The sequence below is a fragment of the Aspergillus nidulans genome, chromosome I (assembly GCF_000011425.1).
Source record: "Aspergillus nidulans FGSC A4 chromosome I".
NCBI classification, from domain to species: domain Eukaryota; kingdom Fungi; phylum Ascomycota; class Eurotiomycetes; order Eurotiales; family Aspergillaceae; genus Aspergillus; species Aspergillus nidulans.
The window spans coordinates 814,440-827,338 of NC_066257.1; the positions used below are offsets into that span (position 1 = coordinate 814,440).

A 12,899-nucleotide genomic window follows, 5' to 3' on the forward strand; every position below is an offset into this window, starting at 1 on the left:
GATCTTACGAGACGGTGACACAATGTTCGCGGTATTTGCCATGCATGAGGAAACCGGTACCCAAATTGGCGAGGGTTACAAGGCAACAGAGGATGTTGCCGCTGTTGTCGGCTCTCAAACGGTAGAGACTCTCGAGAAATCACCAAACGACTCCTCTAACCTCCCGCGTGCTCTTTTCAGTCGGTTGGGTTCAGGAACTGATAGCAGACCTGGTTCAGTTGATGCGCGGAGGATGTCCAAGGCGGAAGCAGAACGTGCCCATGCTGTCCAGCTCATTTCTCAAACTTGTGTTCGGCTTCTGCGAAAGACGTTACTGCAAGTTCGAGTTGCTGTTGAGGTGATACATTGCAAGAGTCCCAAGAATATGATCACGGAAGCTGTACGTCTAATAACTTTCGGCATTTCATACCGTCCAAACTGACACCTTGCCTTTAGATCGATGGGCTGGACCCTACGCTCGTGGTCGTTGGGGCTAGGGGACGAGGTGCGCTGAAAGGGTAAGATTAGTATTCGCCATAACTTGTACCTTGATAACCAACTAATATGTTCTTCTAGCGTACTCTTGGGGTCTTTTTCAAACTATCTGGTTCAGAATTCGTCTGTTCCAGTTATGGTTGCGCGGAAGAAACCAAAGAAGAAATCCAAGAACAAGACAAATGTACGCCTTTCCAACAATCTGACGACGCCGAAGAAGCTGGCGGCGGCAAGGGTAGACTAGCTAGGCATTATTCTACGACTTGTTCCCTATTTTCTACATCCGAATACCATCATGAGTTTGATGATCTGGTTGGCGCATAGACTGGACCGGTGCCTATGTTAATTTGCTCTGCGCAGATTTTCTTGATCTGCATTCAATAGTGTATAATATAACATTACCCTAATGAGAAGAAGATAATGAGACGATGAGTTTACTGTACCTCCCACTACTACGGAATACTGGACATTGAGTTGTGCTATGATGACACATCACGTGGCTCCATCCTCTCCGCCAACTCGACAGCGACCCCAACTACGACCATCTTCCCCGACAGTGACGGGACAGTCTCAATCAGCTCCCCTCTTTTCTCTCCTACTCTTGCCTTTTTCTTCTGGCTCTGTCTGTTCTTTGACCGGTACTCGTTCCGGTTCCCTTCAGCCATGGCTGATACTCTCGACCCTCGAATGACTTCCGTCCAGCCACGCATCCGCTACAATACAATCGGAGGCATCAACGGCCCTCTAGTTTTCCTCGACAATGTCCGTGTCTCCTACCCGGAAGCTGTCTTTTTTCTTCAGCTTGCCCGATAAATCGCATCGTGTTCGCAAGCCTAACAGTCTGTTAAACTAGGTTAAATTCCCCACCTACAACGAGATTGTCTCCCTGACCCTTCCTGATGGAACCGAGCGGTCGGGTCAGGTCTTGGAAGCTCGAGGTATGTTCTCATTGCTTCTCTGAGTGCTGTTCTGTGGTTAAGGGTCTTGTGTAGCTAATCATAGCTTCTGAAAACAGGAAACCGAGCTATCGTCCAGGTGCGCAGTAGGCGACGGCCGCAGCTCCTAAGCTTGCCTTACTTGGCGGACTACTGACTGGGTCACGACAATCAATCTAGGTGTTTGAGGGTACTTCAGGTATCGATGTCAAGAAGGTACATTGCCTCGGCAGCTTTCTATATTGTTTTGGAGTGGAAGGGAACATCGCTGATCTTGACTACTCTGCTAGACCAAAGTCGAGTTCACCAACCATAGCTTAAAGCTGGGTGTCTCTGAGGACATGCTCGGTCGTGTCTTCGATGGTTCCGGTCGTGCTATTGACAAGGGTCCTAAGGTGTTGGCGGAAGATTACCTCGATATCAACGGTCAGCCTATTAACCCGTACTCGAGAGTGAGCCAGCCGATGCCAAATCATTGAAGACGACTGTCGCTGATAGAATGTTGGATAGGTGTACCCGGAAGAAATGATTTCCACCGGTATATCCGCTATCGATACGATGAACTCCATTGCCCGTGGACAGAAGATCCCCATCTTCTCCGCCTCCGGTCTCCCACACAATGAGATTGCTGCTCAGATTTGTCGTCAGGCTGGCCTGGTCAAGCGGCCGACTAAGGATGTCCACGACGGTCACGAAGATAACTTCTCCATTGTCTTCGCTGCCATGGGTGTTAACATGGAAACTAGCCGTTTTTTCACACGCGATTTCGAGGAGAACGGCAGTATGGAACGAGTAACCCTCTTCCTGAACTTGGCGAATGACCCAACGTAAGCCCTACTTTTTATACAGTCAGAGTATCCAATGGCTGATTGGGTATACTACAGAATTGAGCGTATCATCACACCTCGTCTGGCATTGACCACTGCTGAGTACTATGCGTACCAACTGGAGAAGCACGTTTTGGTTATCATGACTGACCTGTCGGCCTACTGTGATGCTCTTCGTGAAGTCTCAGCTGCTCGAGAAGAAGTCCCTGGTCGCCGTGGTTACCCTGGTTACATGTACACTGACTTGTCAACCATTTACGAACGTGCTGGACGAGTGCAAGGCCGAAACGGCTCGATCACCCAGATCCCTATTTTGACCATGCCTAACGACGGTAAGCTAGGCCACCGTACGCGTACCTACAATCACTAATAACTTGGTACAGATATTACACATCCAATCCCCGATCTGACAGGATATATCACTGAGGGCCAGATTTTCATCGATCGTCAACTGTACAACAAGGGCATCTACCCTCCGATCAACGTCCTTCCCTCTCTCTCCCGTCTGATGAAGTCCGCCATTGGCAAAGGTCGTACTCGTGACGATCACTCCGACGTGTCCAACCAGCTGTACGCCAAGTACGCTATTGGACGAGATGCTGGTTCGTTCCTCTTTCTTATTTCATCTTAACTCTCACACAACAATTGATCAAACTAATCCCTCTCAAACCAGCCGCCATGAAAGCTGTCGTCGGAGAAGAAGCCCTTTCCTCCGAAGACAAGCTCTCTCTCGAGTTCCTGGAAAAGTTCGAACGTACCTTCATCAACCAGTCCGCATACGAGTCTCGCTCCATCTTCGAATCCCTCGACATCGCCTGGAACCTCCTCCGCATCTATCCTCCCCACCTTCTCAATCGTATCCCCAAGCGTGTTCTCGACGAGTTTTATGCTCGCTCAGGCCGCAAAATCCCTAATAAGGATACCCGGGACAACTCGGTCCCTGAACAGGGACAGTCTCAAACTGCGGATTTGATCGAGACTTAGATAAGTAGTCCTGACTAGTTGATTGTGGCTGTGATATTATCGATCGATATCCTTCTCTTGCGTCCTGCCTTTTGCATAAGCTACACTATACTATCTTTCCACATCTAAATCTAGTGCCTTCTGTTATAGAGTATATCCTACCTATGCTAGAGACAGGGCCATTGCACAAGACACGTAAATTAGTTTCTCTATCAAGGATGAAACCGCTTTTGAAGACCAAAAATGTACATATACAACTATAAACCGGGCAGGACCTGGGAATTGAGACAAAGATTCTAGGTAGGAGGTATATCCAAGATGAGGTTCTAAATCTTTATCACATTCGTTTTCAGGCGTGGCGAATAGGTGGAGGAGTTAGTTGAGGTGGTCGGTGGCTTAGAACCGCAAATCCCAGCCAATCTGAGGACCTAACTTGGGAAGAGACTCGGCAACACTTTCAACGTCTTTATCACCTCTACCACTAACAGTAAGAACGATGTCCTTACCCTTTCCCATGGTCTTGGCAAGCTCGATAGCACCCCAAATGGCGTGCGAGGACTCAAGAGCTGGGATGATACCTTCTGTCTGAGCCATGGTGCGGAAGCCAGAGAGAGCCTGGGCGTCCGTAGCGGCAATAAAGTGCGCGCGGTCGCTGTCTTTCCAATTGCTGAGCTCGGGGCCAACGCCGGGATAGTCAAGACCAGCGGAAATGGAGTGCGTCTCAGAGACCTGGCCGTGCTCGTCTTGCAGGATGTAGGTGCGGACACCGTGAAGAACACCCTTGCTACCGCCGGAGAGGGTGGCGGAGTGGCGATTTGTGTCGATACCGTCACCACCGGCTTCGACACCAAGAAGCTTGACGCTAGTATCCTTGGAGAATGGGTAGAAGCTGCCGACAGCGTTGCTACCACCACCAACACAGGCGACGACGGCGTCAGGCAACTTTCCAATCTGTTCTTGCAGTTGCTGTTTGGTCTCTTCACCGATAACTGACTGGAAAGTGCGCACGATCGTTGGGAATGGATGAGGACCGATAGCAGAGCCGATGATGTAGTGGGTCGTATCAAGGTCAACAACCCACGCACGCAAAGCCTCGTTCACAGCGTCACGCAGAGTTCGACTGCCTGCATCAACGGCGACCACGGACGCGCCAAGGAGCTTCATACGGAAAACATTCAGGGCCTGACGACGCACATCCTCTGCACCCATGTAGACAACACACTTCATGCCAAACTTAGCGCAAACAGTCGCAGTGGCAACACCGTGTTGACCTGCACCAGTCTCTGCGATGATTCTTGTCTTTCCGAGTCTTCGAGCAAGCAGAATCTGACCCAGAGCATTGTTGATCTTGTGACTACCGGTGTGGTTGAGATCCTCACGCTTCAGCCAGATATTGGCACCTCCCACATGCTCAGTCAGACGGGTTGCGAGGTGAAGGCTACTGGGGCGTCCCATGTAAGGATAGTATGAGCGATATTCCTCCCAAAATGAAGGGTCCTTGAGGGCGCTATCGAAGCCTCGCTCCAACTCGGCCAGACAATCCATCAAAGACTCGGGGACATACTGTCCACCGAATTCGCCGAAACGTGCAGGTGTTGCGCTAGAACTTCCACCACCGTTCAGAGCCTCAAGTTGGTCTCCAAGACCAGGACCCGAAGGCGTATCCTTCTCCGTAATGACATCAGTAGGCTGTGACATAGGAGGGGTTTCGATCTTCAAAACAGGCTCCAGCACGTTCACCTCACGAGTCAACGCTCCCGAGGTATCCCTTTCTAGTTTGCGGCCAGTAACACTAGACAAGTACTCCTCCGCTTTTTGAGCCGCCTGACCTGCAGGGGCTTCTCCAAGAACGGTGATAATCTGGCTACCGATGACGACACCTTCAGAAATCTCCTGAACAGAAAGGAAGTGCTCGCGGGTGCTGACACCGAAACCAAGCGCTGTTGGCACGTTCCCGGACCATTTGTGGACACGAGCGAGCAGTTCGGGGATGTTCGAGCTAAGGGTCCCGGTAGCACCGGTCACACCCATTCTTGAGACGACGTAGATGAAGGAATCGGCAATCTTGCAAAGGAGTTTCATGCGAGACTCGGAGGTAGCGGGAGCGATTAGTGGGACATAAGAAAGACTACCACAATATTAGTGTTATTGAATGTGCAAAGCGTCGAAGTGAGTAGGCATACCCTGTACTGGTGCAAAGATCTCTGAAGCGAACGGCCTCCTCTGGGGGAAGATCGACCATGATGAAACCATTGACGCCAACCTCCTTGCAGTCCCGGAGCATACGTTCTTCGCCATAGCTGAGCATGGGGTTATAGTATCCCATCAGCATAATAGGAGCCTTGAGGCCTCGATTCCTCGCGGAGCGGACCATCTCCAGTACTGTCGAGACCGTGACACCATTGGCAAGAGCCTTAGTGTTAGCTTTTTGGATGGTCGGTCCATCAGCAATAGGATCGGTGAATGGAACACCCAGTTCAATAATATCTATCCAATCATGTCAACATCGTTAGTTCCTTGTCTGTAGAAAGCGACACCCCGACAACCGAGTCTCAAAGAGTCAATTGAAGTTTTGAGAAGAAGTAACACCCACCAGCACCTCCATTTTCCAATCCAAGAAGGATATCTACAGATTCTTCGATTGTGGGATATCCGGCGGTGATGTAGGCGACGAGAGCGGCACGCTTCTCCCGTTTGACCTTCTCGAAAGTGTTTTTGATGTGCTCCATGGCGGAAGGTGGGGGTGGGGGAAAAGAGGGGAGCAAAGATCCGGGGGAGGAGGACAAGGAATGGATAGAAGGATAGAGAAGTTTATAAACGGATGGAAGTCACCAAGAAGACCGAATTGAAGCAGAGCGGGTCGATTTAAAGGAGTGGCAGACGAAGGAAGGGGTGAAATGCTGCGTTTGAGTCACCGTTGCTCTGCAGGCGCATCAAGCGATCAAACTCCGAGGGGTAAAATTGCTGGTCAGGTGACATTGGTGGCGATAAGATAAGGAATTTCGCTGTTGGCGACCGATACCGGCGGGGACCTCCTCTACTTGTCCGTGACGTTTACAAGCTATATTGGATAGGCAAGCCTGAGTTACTGAATATCCTAAAATCACTATTAAACTGATGAGATAAGCATAAGTGCTATAGTACTCCTCACTTGGTAAATTAAAACAGCCACAGGGGCAGAAACCAATTTAGCAGTGAAACAACGCCAAAGCTATGCAGCAGAGAACCCAGCCTCGAGCACATTCTCTTCGGAGTCCACGTAAAAACAGAAACATCCAATGAAGCAAAATCAGAAAATCAGGACGAACAAACAGCGCAATCGAGGTATCGCAAGCAAGAATGCGTTCCACACTTTTCCAGTCCAATAATGGTATCCCAGTCCTGCGAAGTGATAAGGAAGGACAGCAGCGCCACCCATGCGGCATAATTATACAAGTTCGTAAGGAATGGTATCTCAATGCCCCGCATATAATGCAAAAAAACCAAAGGAATGGATAACAGATCATCTATAATGCATCATGTCAACGTGGAAGTCAAAAACCAGGGCATCAAGACATGAGATAGTTAAGGAGAGACGTGAAATCGTTGCAAAAAAAAAAATCATTAGAAGCATGCCGGACGGTAAAGTCCCCGTAGTTAAAACGTGATTTAAAACCAAGCGCGCCATGGTATCAAAAAGGAGTGACGGAAAAGTGTAGAATAATATGCAAAATGATATAACGCCGTCTAATGCGATCAATCAGAGACACGAGCTCGGTTCGCTAGTGTCCCTGGGGGTAATCAGACTGAGAATAAGTCATCGGAGGCATGTAATTGAAATTGCCAGGATTCGGGTGTCCATTCATGGTTGAAGGAGTGGCAAGCTGGTTGAGCTCCCAACTCCTCGCTGCAGGGCCGCTGGGTGCAACCTGACCTGAGTGGCAGACCGTAGTATAAGAGTACGGTGCAGTCATATTTGAGTATGACTGGCTGACGGCGGGTAGAATTGTTCGAATTGGTCCGTCAGTTTCAGTCGGGGGCGAGTAAATTGGGACTGCATTGCTCTGGTGATAGCTGCTCGAGGGCGTCCCTTCGGATATCGACTGGGGAGAGGCAGCGCTTTGACCTTCTGCGCCAGAGTCAGATGCGGGGCCAGTACTTGGGTAGTTGGACCCAATGGGTGTGGGCAGAGCCCCAGCGGTAGATGAATAGCTTGCAGACTATAAGATGTTAGGTTAGTATAAAACCAAACTGGGTGGTGTATCCGGTACTCACATATTTGCCGATGATCTTTTTCAAAGCATGGCCTAAAATCTTCCAAGGAAAGACTTTGACATCCTTTTCAATGTTTCTCGGCTTCGGGGCAGGGAATCCCATGATAACCTTGAAGAACTCTTCGCTGTCTGCTTTGGATTTGGACACAGTTAAAGGTCTAAAGCCTTCCAGGTTTCGTCGAATACGATTCTTCTCCTCCACCGTAAAACGGACTCCAACGAGCGACTCAAGTAGATAGATAGTGTCCACACTCGTGATGAAACACTCATCCTTGCCTTCCCAATAAATGCAGCTGATACAAATGCTGTTCGGAGCCCGCTCTTCGGGAGACACAGGCTTGAAATCAGCGTGAATAGTGCTGCCACTTTGCATTCGTGTAAATTGAACCAGGCGGCGCTGAGCAACTTGCTCCTCCCGAGTCCAATTATGCGTCATGGTATTTAGGTCACCATTGAGCTTCAATACTGCCTTTGACGGATACATGGCATAGGGGTTGAACGATTGTGTTTGGACGACACCAGCCGACTGCTGCAATGTGGAGGTACGGATGAGAGTTGGGTTCGAAAAGCTCGCAGGTGACGAGGGCTTTGGCTGGCAAACGCCACGGCCGACTGCATACCCGGAACCTCTCTGATCATGGTTGACCGAGAGGAAAGACGAGTTCCACGAAGGTGCCATTGGCGACGGGGCCATGGGAGACGGGGCACGAATCGAAGGCTGCGAGTTTGTCGATACGGTTGTATATTGTGTAGCACCCATCCGGGGCGAAGAATCCGTGTGATACGAGGCGGCAAATCCGTTCATGGAAGGAAGTGGCTGCAGATATGGCGAGTAAGGCGCAGCGTAGCTAGATTGTTCCTCCTTGATCTGCACCGGAAGGGTTGACGCCCGCTTAATCGGCCTGGAGGTACTATCTGCAGAGAAGGAAGAAATTCGCCTCTTCCGGCCATCTTCAGAGGGCGACTGCTGTCCTGCATTCTCATATGTATAAACGCCCACCTGCAGAGTTGTGGCAGGGCTTTCATTTTGACCGCCCATCGCTAGTTGCAGAGGAACAGCCAGGGAGGGCGACCCCGTAGACATAAATGGCGGCGTGTCGACGGAGAGAGCATATTGGAAGGCAGAGTCCCGGAATCCGAGAAAGTGCGGATTGCACTCGCACTTTTTTGATCCGAACACGATGTAGAGTGTTGCATAGGGGGTTGTGTGGAGGTCGTAGGGTGACTGCAGCTGCACAAAAACCCTCGTTCCTTCGGATCCTCGCTGGGGTGAGTATGAAGTGACTTCGGGCAACTGGCAAGGTTCCACAGTAATCATTGGCGACTTCTCATCCTCGTAGGAGCTAGCGTACTCAGGCTTCGCCATGTATGGCATGCAATCGGACATCTGGCTTATATGGTCGGTCATTGGAGATGGGGCAAGGGGAGTCGACATATAAACCGGCTGGCCGTAAGTAGAATAAGCAGCGCCATCCTGCAGAGATTGGGCAGAATCACAATCTAAAGAAACATTAAACTCCTTTCTCCTATAAAGAAGAACAGCTGAACTCACCTAGCACGGCCGCTTGTGGGGTTCTCTGGTAACCAGACATAGAAAGGATGGGTTCAGACTTGGCCAAGAGGCCGCCTGAAAACACGTCGAAACACTGGGACTCTTCAGGATCTGAGAACTCCAACGTCTCATCCAGAACCAGAGGCGTTTGGAAGTCCGGGTCGAACTGCGATTCAACCAAGTATTAGCACATATCAATGTCAAGAGGCTTTGAAGTGGAAGGTGGCGGCTATCCATTTTCACTTAGACAGGGGTTGCATCAAAATTCAGTTGTCAACCAGTGGGAAGGGAATGCAGAAATAAGTCTTTGGGTAAGAGGAGAAACAGGAGGGTGCACTCACAAAAATACCGTGTGTCTTCGAGTAAGCCAGCTTGAAGGTGTTGCAGCACCTGCAACAGAACACAACAACTTAAAGAAGCGAATGGCAGTGTATTTATTCTGGGGCGAACGATAGTGCGCCGGAAGACCTGCAGCAAGCTCTCCGAGACAGAGCGAGCGACGACACGAAGCGAGTGAGAAGAGTGGAAATGACGGCTCTAGATCAGTGGAAAGTGCCCAACAATCGAGACCGAAATCAAGGAAGGCCAGTTGCAGGATTGGAACCAGACGCAAGCCACGTTCTCAATACGGACTTTAAGATCACCTATGAGAAGCCGGTACCTAGCTGAAAGCGAGATTATCCTCTCAGTGAGGTCAAGCCCAACGGGAGCAGAATGGACGTTTGTGGCCGTGTTTCAGAAAAGCGAGTGGATATTGGAAGTCGAACGGAGACAAAATAGGTTTGAGAATATCTCGTCCTTTTCTCCTCTTAGGAAGAATAATAGGTTTCACTGCTGCCCAGGTCGACCAATTTCAGGACTGAATACAAGTCGGGCGATGAACTACCCACCTGGTGAGTACGAACCATACACTCACAGGCAATGAATCGGGTTGCTGCATCCACAGAAGGACTTACCAGAGAGGTGTTGAAAAAATCAAGTCCGTCACCGGGGGGTCTCAGAGTGCTGATATGCGAAACTCTCACGATCAGGAAGCGACGGACAAAACGCGCTGCAGCGGAAAAAACGTCAACAACAAACTTCAACCCTAAATGACGATCACAAGGGAAAATAAAATTACACGAGGGCTAACGCTGATGCTAATCTCGCTCGAGTCCCTTTCTTTCAAGGCACGATCTGGGCAAGCAAGGAGGGTAAATGAAAGGAGATCCGAAGGAGGACGGATGCAAGGCACCACAGCCTCCAGTGGCGAGGGAAAGGGACTCTGCTCACTAACCTTGGCAAACCAAAAAGGCAGTCGAGAGATCTTTTGCTCTATTCTGTCAAAAGGAGGTGTCCTCAACCGAGACAAGGCTCCACGCCAGTTGGGTCCAGCTCGAACCTTTCCAAGGGCTGGCGACAACAGGTGCGATATTGGAAGACGGACCAAGCTGAGATCCACCTTTGGAGAGCAGGTTGGGATAATGAGATGCTCAACCCTGATGACGACAAGATGCTGAAGGTCGCAAGAAGCGCGCTCTGGCGATTGTTTCAGTTGCGCCGTCCACGGAACAAACGGTGTTGCTCTACAGCCGGAGACTTGAAATGACAACAAACGCGCAGCTGTCAGTGGACCACACCAAACAGGAGATACCAACTGCGGTGCTGATCCGAGAAGCGGGCTCTCGAGATGTTTTGTCTTGGTCGTCTTGGATAAGTCGGGGAAGCGTGGAGAGTCACGGGCAAGCCGCGAGCAAAAGCAATAGCGAACGAATCAACGATGAGCGAGAGCGTTGATATGCGTAATTAGATATTAGAGTTTTCAGCGTAATCTCCTTCTTTCAGTAGTTTTTCTGGGTTACAACAAAATGAGAATTCGATCCCAGAATCTTGGTTCAAGGTTGTCTCTCTAAGCGTCTTAGATCAACAACACAACACCAACGTAGCGAACGTAGGATTACTTCGGTGCCAAACCAAGCGAGTGTAATAGCGAGCGAATGTAAGCGAGTGAATAAAAACGACGAAGGATCTTGAGTGTATCCTTATAATGCCATAACAGGTAGTGTTGTGGGAGGGGGAGGCAGATGAGGCGAGGTAGAAGGGTAGAGTTGGCGGAGTGGAAGGATTTAAGGTGACCAAAGCGAGTGAGGTACCTCAGAAGACTGATGGATAAATTAGGAAAACGGAAAAGAAAAGAGGAGGACGAGAGAGAATATAATAGTAATGGCTTAAGATCCCTTTTTCGCACTAAGCGTGGTCAGAGAGCAGCAGCAGCAGCACTGGGCGGAGTGTGGCGGGGGCTCCAGGATGGGAGACCGTGACTCGAGGATTCGCAACTGACTGGCACTCGACAGATGCATCAGAAACGGACCATATATTCTGCCTTATTATAACTCTAGTATTTCATCAGCTATTTACTGCGACTGGATTATATTATATTATTCTGATCTGGACGAATGACAGCAGCCACCTCGAACCAGCAGCAGTCAACCCATGGCAGCGCATCCGCATCAGCCTCTACCCAGGGACCGGGATGATCAAACCTCTGCTTTTTTCCCACAATCCCACTACTACGACTCGGTCATTCTCCATCTCGGATCCATAAACGGTGGTGAGGTCACGGGTGGAGGATGGGCGTTGGGCTTGCAGCGAGTCGGACTCGGATAATAATATCAGCATTACCCTACAAAACAGTCAGGTTTATTATTAGACAGGGACTTGTGCTCAAAAGAGACTAGGGCCGAATAGCTGGCAGTTCGGCCTCTCATCTAGTTCACTCGCCTTTCGGCGGCCCACGCCGCCCTACAGTGGGCCCTCTGAAGAGCAGCAGCCAGCAAAAAACCACTCAGCACCGAAAAAGTCGCGATATCTATTATTACTGGCAATGCCAGATCATGACTGAATGTCTGAATGTCTGAATGTTTTCTTGGGCATCCATAGTCACTGAGTTTTAGGGGCTGCGACTTTAGAAATCCAATTGCTGCTGGTGACTCTGCGCTCTGTACTGTTTACCCCGTATTTTAAGATGTAACGAGTCTGTAAGGAGCTAACCCCTTCAAGGACCCCTGCCACTTACCCTTTAGTTTCCCCAGAAGAGTCGAGTAAACGAGCCTCCAAATCCGAGTTTCGACCTTTTCCTTTTCTTCTCTACCTAGCCGCCTCTAATGGCGATATGATATCATTACCGTGGCGGTCCCCGCGGACAGCGGAGGGTCTTGTTGCGGTCCATCTTCGCTACCAATGCGACCAGCGGCGATGTCAAAAGATGAACAAAGCCTTACTCAAAGAGGACTGAGCCCCGAATTGGATTTGGCACTTCTTAAGTAATAATTCTTAGCATGTACCGGAAGCCGGCAAAGAGAAAAATTGAATGATATGCCCACCCTGATGGGAAGTCGAACCTCGGGACGGGTCTGGCAGCTTTGTGATCGTAGGATTTTATTCTTAGTTCCCCACTAGTATGTCCTGTCTGGATCCTGTTTGGGCAAGCTGCCGGCTTGCCCATGTGCCCACTGCCCAGGTGCGATCCTGAAACGCCGCCGTCCTCTCGTTTTTCTTCTATCTGGGCCCTATCTAACTAGAGTTGGAGACTTGGATCAGGCCTTTTTACCCCTTTGGGTCTTTTAGGCCCTCCCTCCGGCCTCCTCCGGTCTCCATTTCAGGGTCGAAACTATGCAAAACAAGTTCCCCATCCACTCCATATTCTCCCTCCAGGCTCCCGCAGATGGTGCTGGTGGAGGTCAGCGATCCTGACGGACAGGAGGGATTATTTGGCATGTTGTATGCAATTTTTGCCCGCCCTTTCGAAGGATCGAAGGCTATTCGAAGCTCTGCGGAACTTCTTAGAGCACCCCACCGGACCGTCAGGTAGATTGGACAGCCAACCGTGACACAATCTACGGCTCCATGAATGGAC

At 50.1% G+C, this 12,899-nt stretch overlaps 3 protein-coding genes across 3 annotated transcripts, besides 1 other annotated feature; 1 reads left to right on the top strand and 2 right to left on the bottom strand.

Moving 5' to 3' along the window:
* Positions 1–12,899: part of a sequence feature (contig 1.106 681..67855(-1)) that runs on past both edges of the window.
* Positions 1,138–3,282, top strand: ANIA_06232 (H(+)-transporting V1 sector ATPase subunit B; the record flags this gene model as incomplete). Its single annotated transcript, XM_658744.2, has 9 exons — positions 1,138–1,236; positions 1,328–1,412; positions 1,490–1,509; positions 1,590–1,625; positions 1,700–1,861; positions 1,920–2,236; positions 2,294–2,568; positions 2,620–2,838; positions 2,910–3,282. The coding sequence occupies 9 exons, from the start codon at positions 1,138–1,140 to the stop codon at positions 3,218–3,220; spliced, it is 1,524 nt and encodes a 507-aa protein (XP_663836.1). The 3' UTR covers positions 3,221–3,282.
* Positions 3,394–6,009, bottom strand: trpB (tryptophan synthase TRP5). Its single transcript, XM_658743.2, has 3 exons — positions 5,793–6,009; positions 5,383–5,686; positions 3,394–5,327 (listed from the first exon to the last, which is right to left on the bottom strand). Exons 1-3 carry the CDS (start codon positions 5,926–5,928, stop codon positions 3,596–3,598), a joined length of 2,172 nt encoding a protein of 723 aa, XP_663835.1. The 5' UTR covers positions 5,929–6,009; the 3' UTR covers positions 3,394–3,595.
* Positions 6,241–10,861, bottom strand: medA (transcriptional regulator medA). Its single transcript, XM_658742.2, has 5 exons — positions 10,281–10,861; positions 9,346–10,055; positions 9,005–9,170; positions 7,454–8,952; positions 6,241–7,398 (listed from the first exon to the last, which is right to left on the bottom strand). Exons 3-5 carry the CDS (start codon positions 9,042–9,044, stop codon positions 6,961–6,963), a joined length of 1,977 nt encoding a protein of 658 aa, XP_663834.2. The 5' UTR covers positions 9,045–9,170; positions 9,346–10,055; positions 10,281–10,861; the 3' UTR covers positions 6,241–6,960.

Bases quoted from the DNA above. Each gene is read 5' to 3' on its own strand.
- trpB (XM_658743.2), bottom strand. From the start codon at position 5,928: ATGGAGCACATCAAAAACACTTTCGAGAAGGTCAAACGGGAGAAGCGT. The intron at 5,687-5,792 runs GTGGGTGTTACT...ATGATTGGATAG, and splicing joins ATTGGAAAATGGAGGTGCTG to ATATTATTGAACTGGGTGTT. The intron at 5,328-5,382 runs GTATGCCTACTC...ATATTGTGGTAG, and splicing joins GATCTTTGCACCAGTACAGG to TCTTTCTTATGTCCCACTAA.
- medA (XM_658742.2), bottom strand. From the start codon at position 9,044: ATGTCTGGTTACCAGAGAACCCCACAAGCGGCCGTGCTAG. The intron at 8,953-9,004 runs GTGAGTTCAGCT...ATGTTTCTTTAG, and splicing joins CCCACAAGCGGCCGTGCTAG to ATTGTGATTCTGCCCAATCT. The intron at 7,399-7,453 runs GTGAGTACCGGA...AACATCTTATAG, and splicing joins AAAAGATCATCGGCAAATAT to TCTGCAAGCTATTCATCTAC.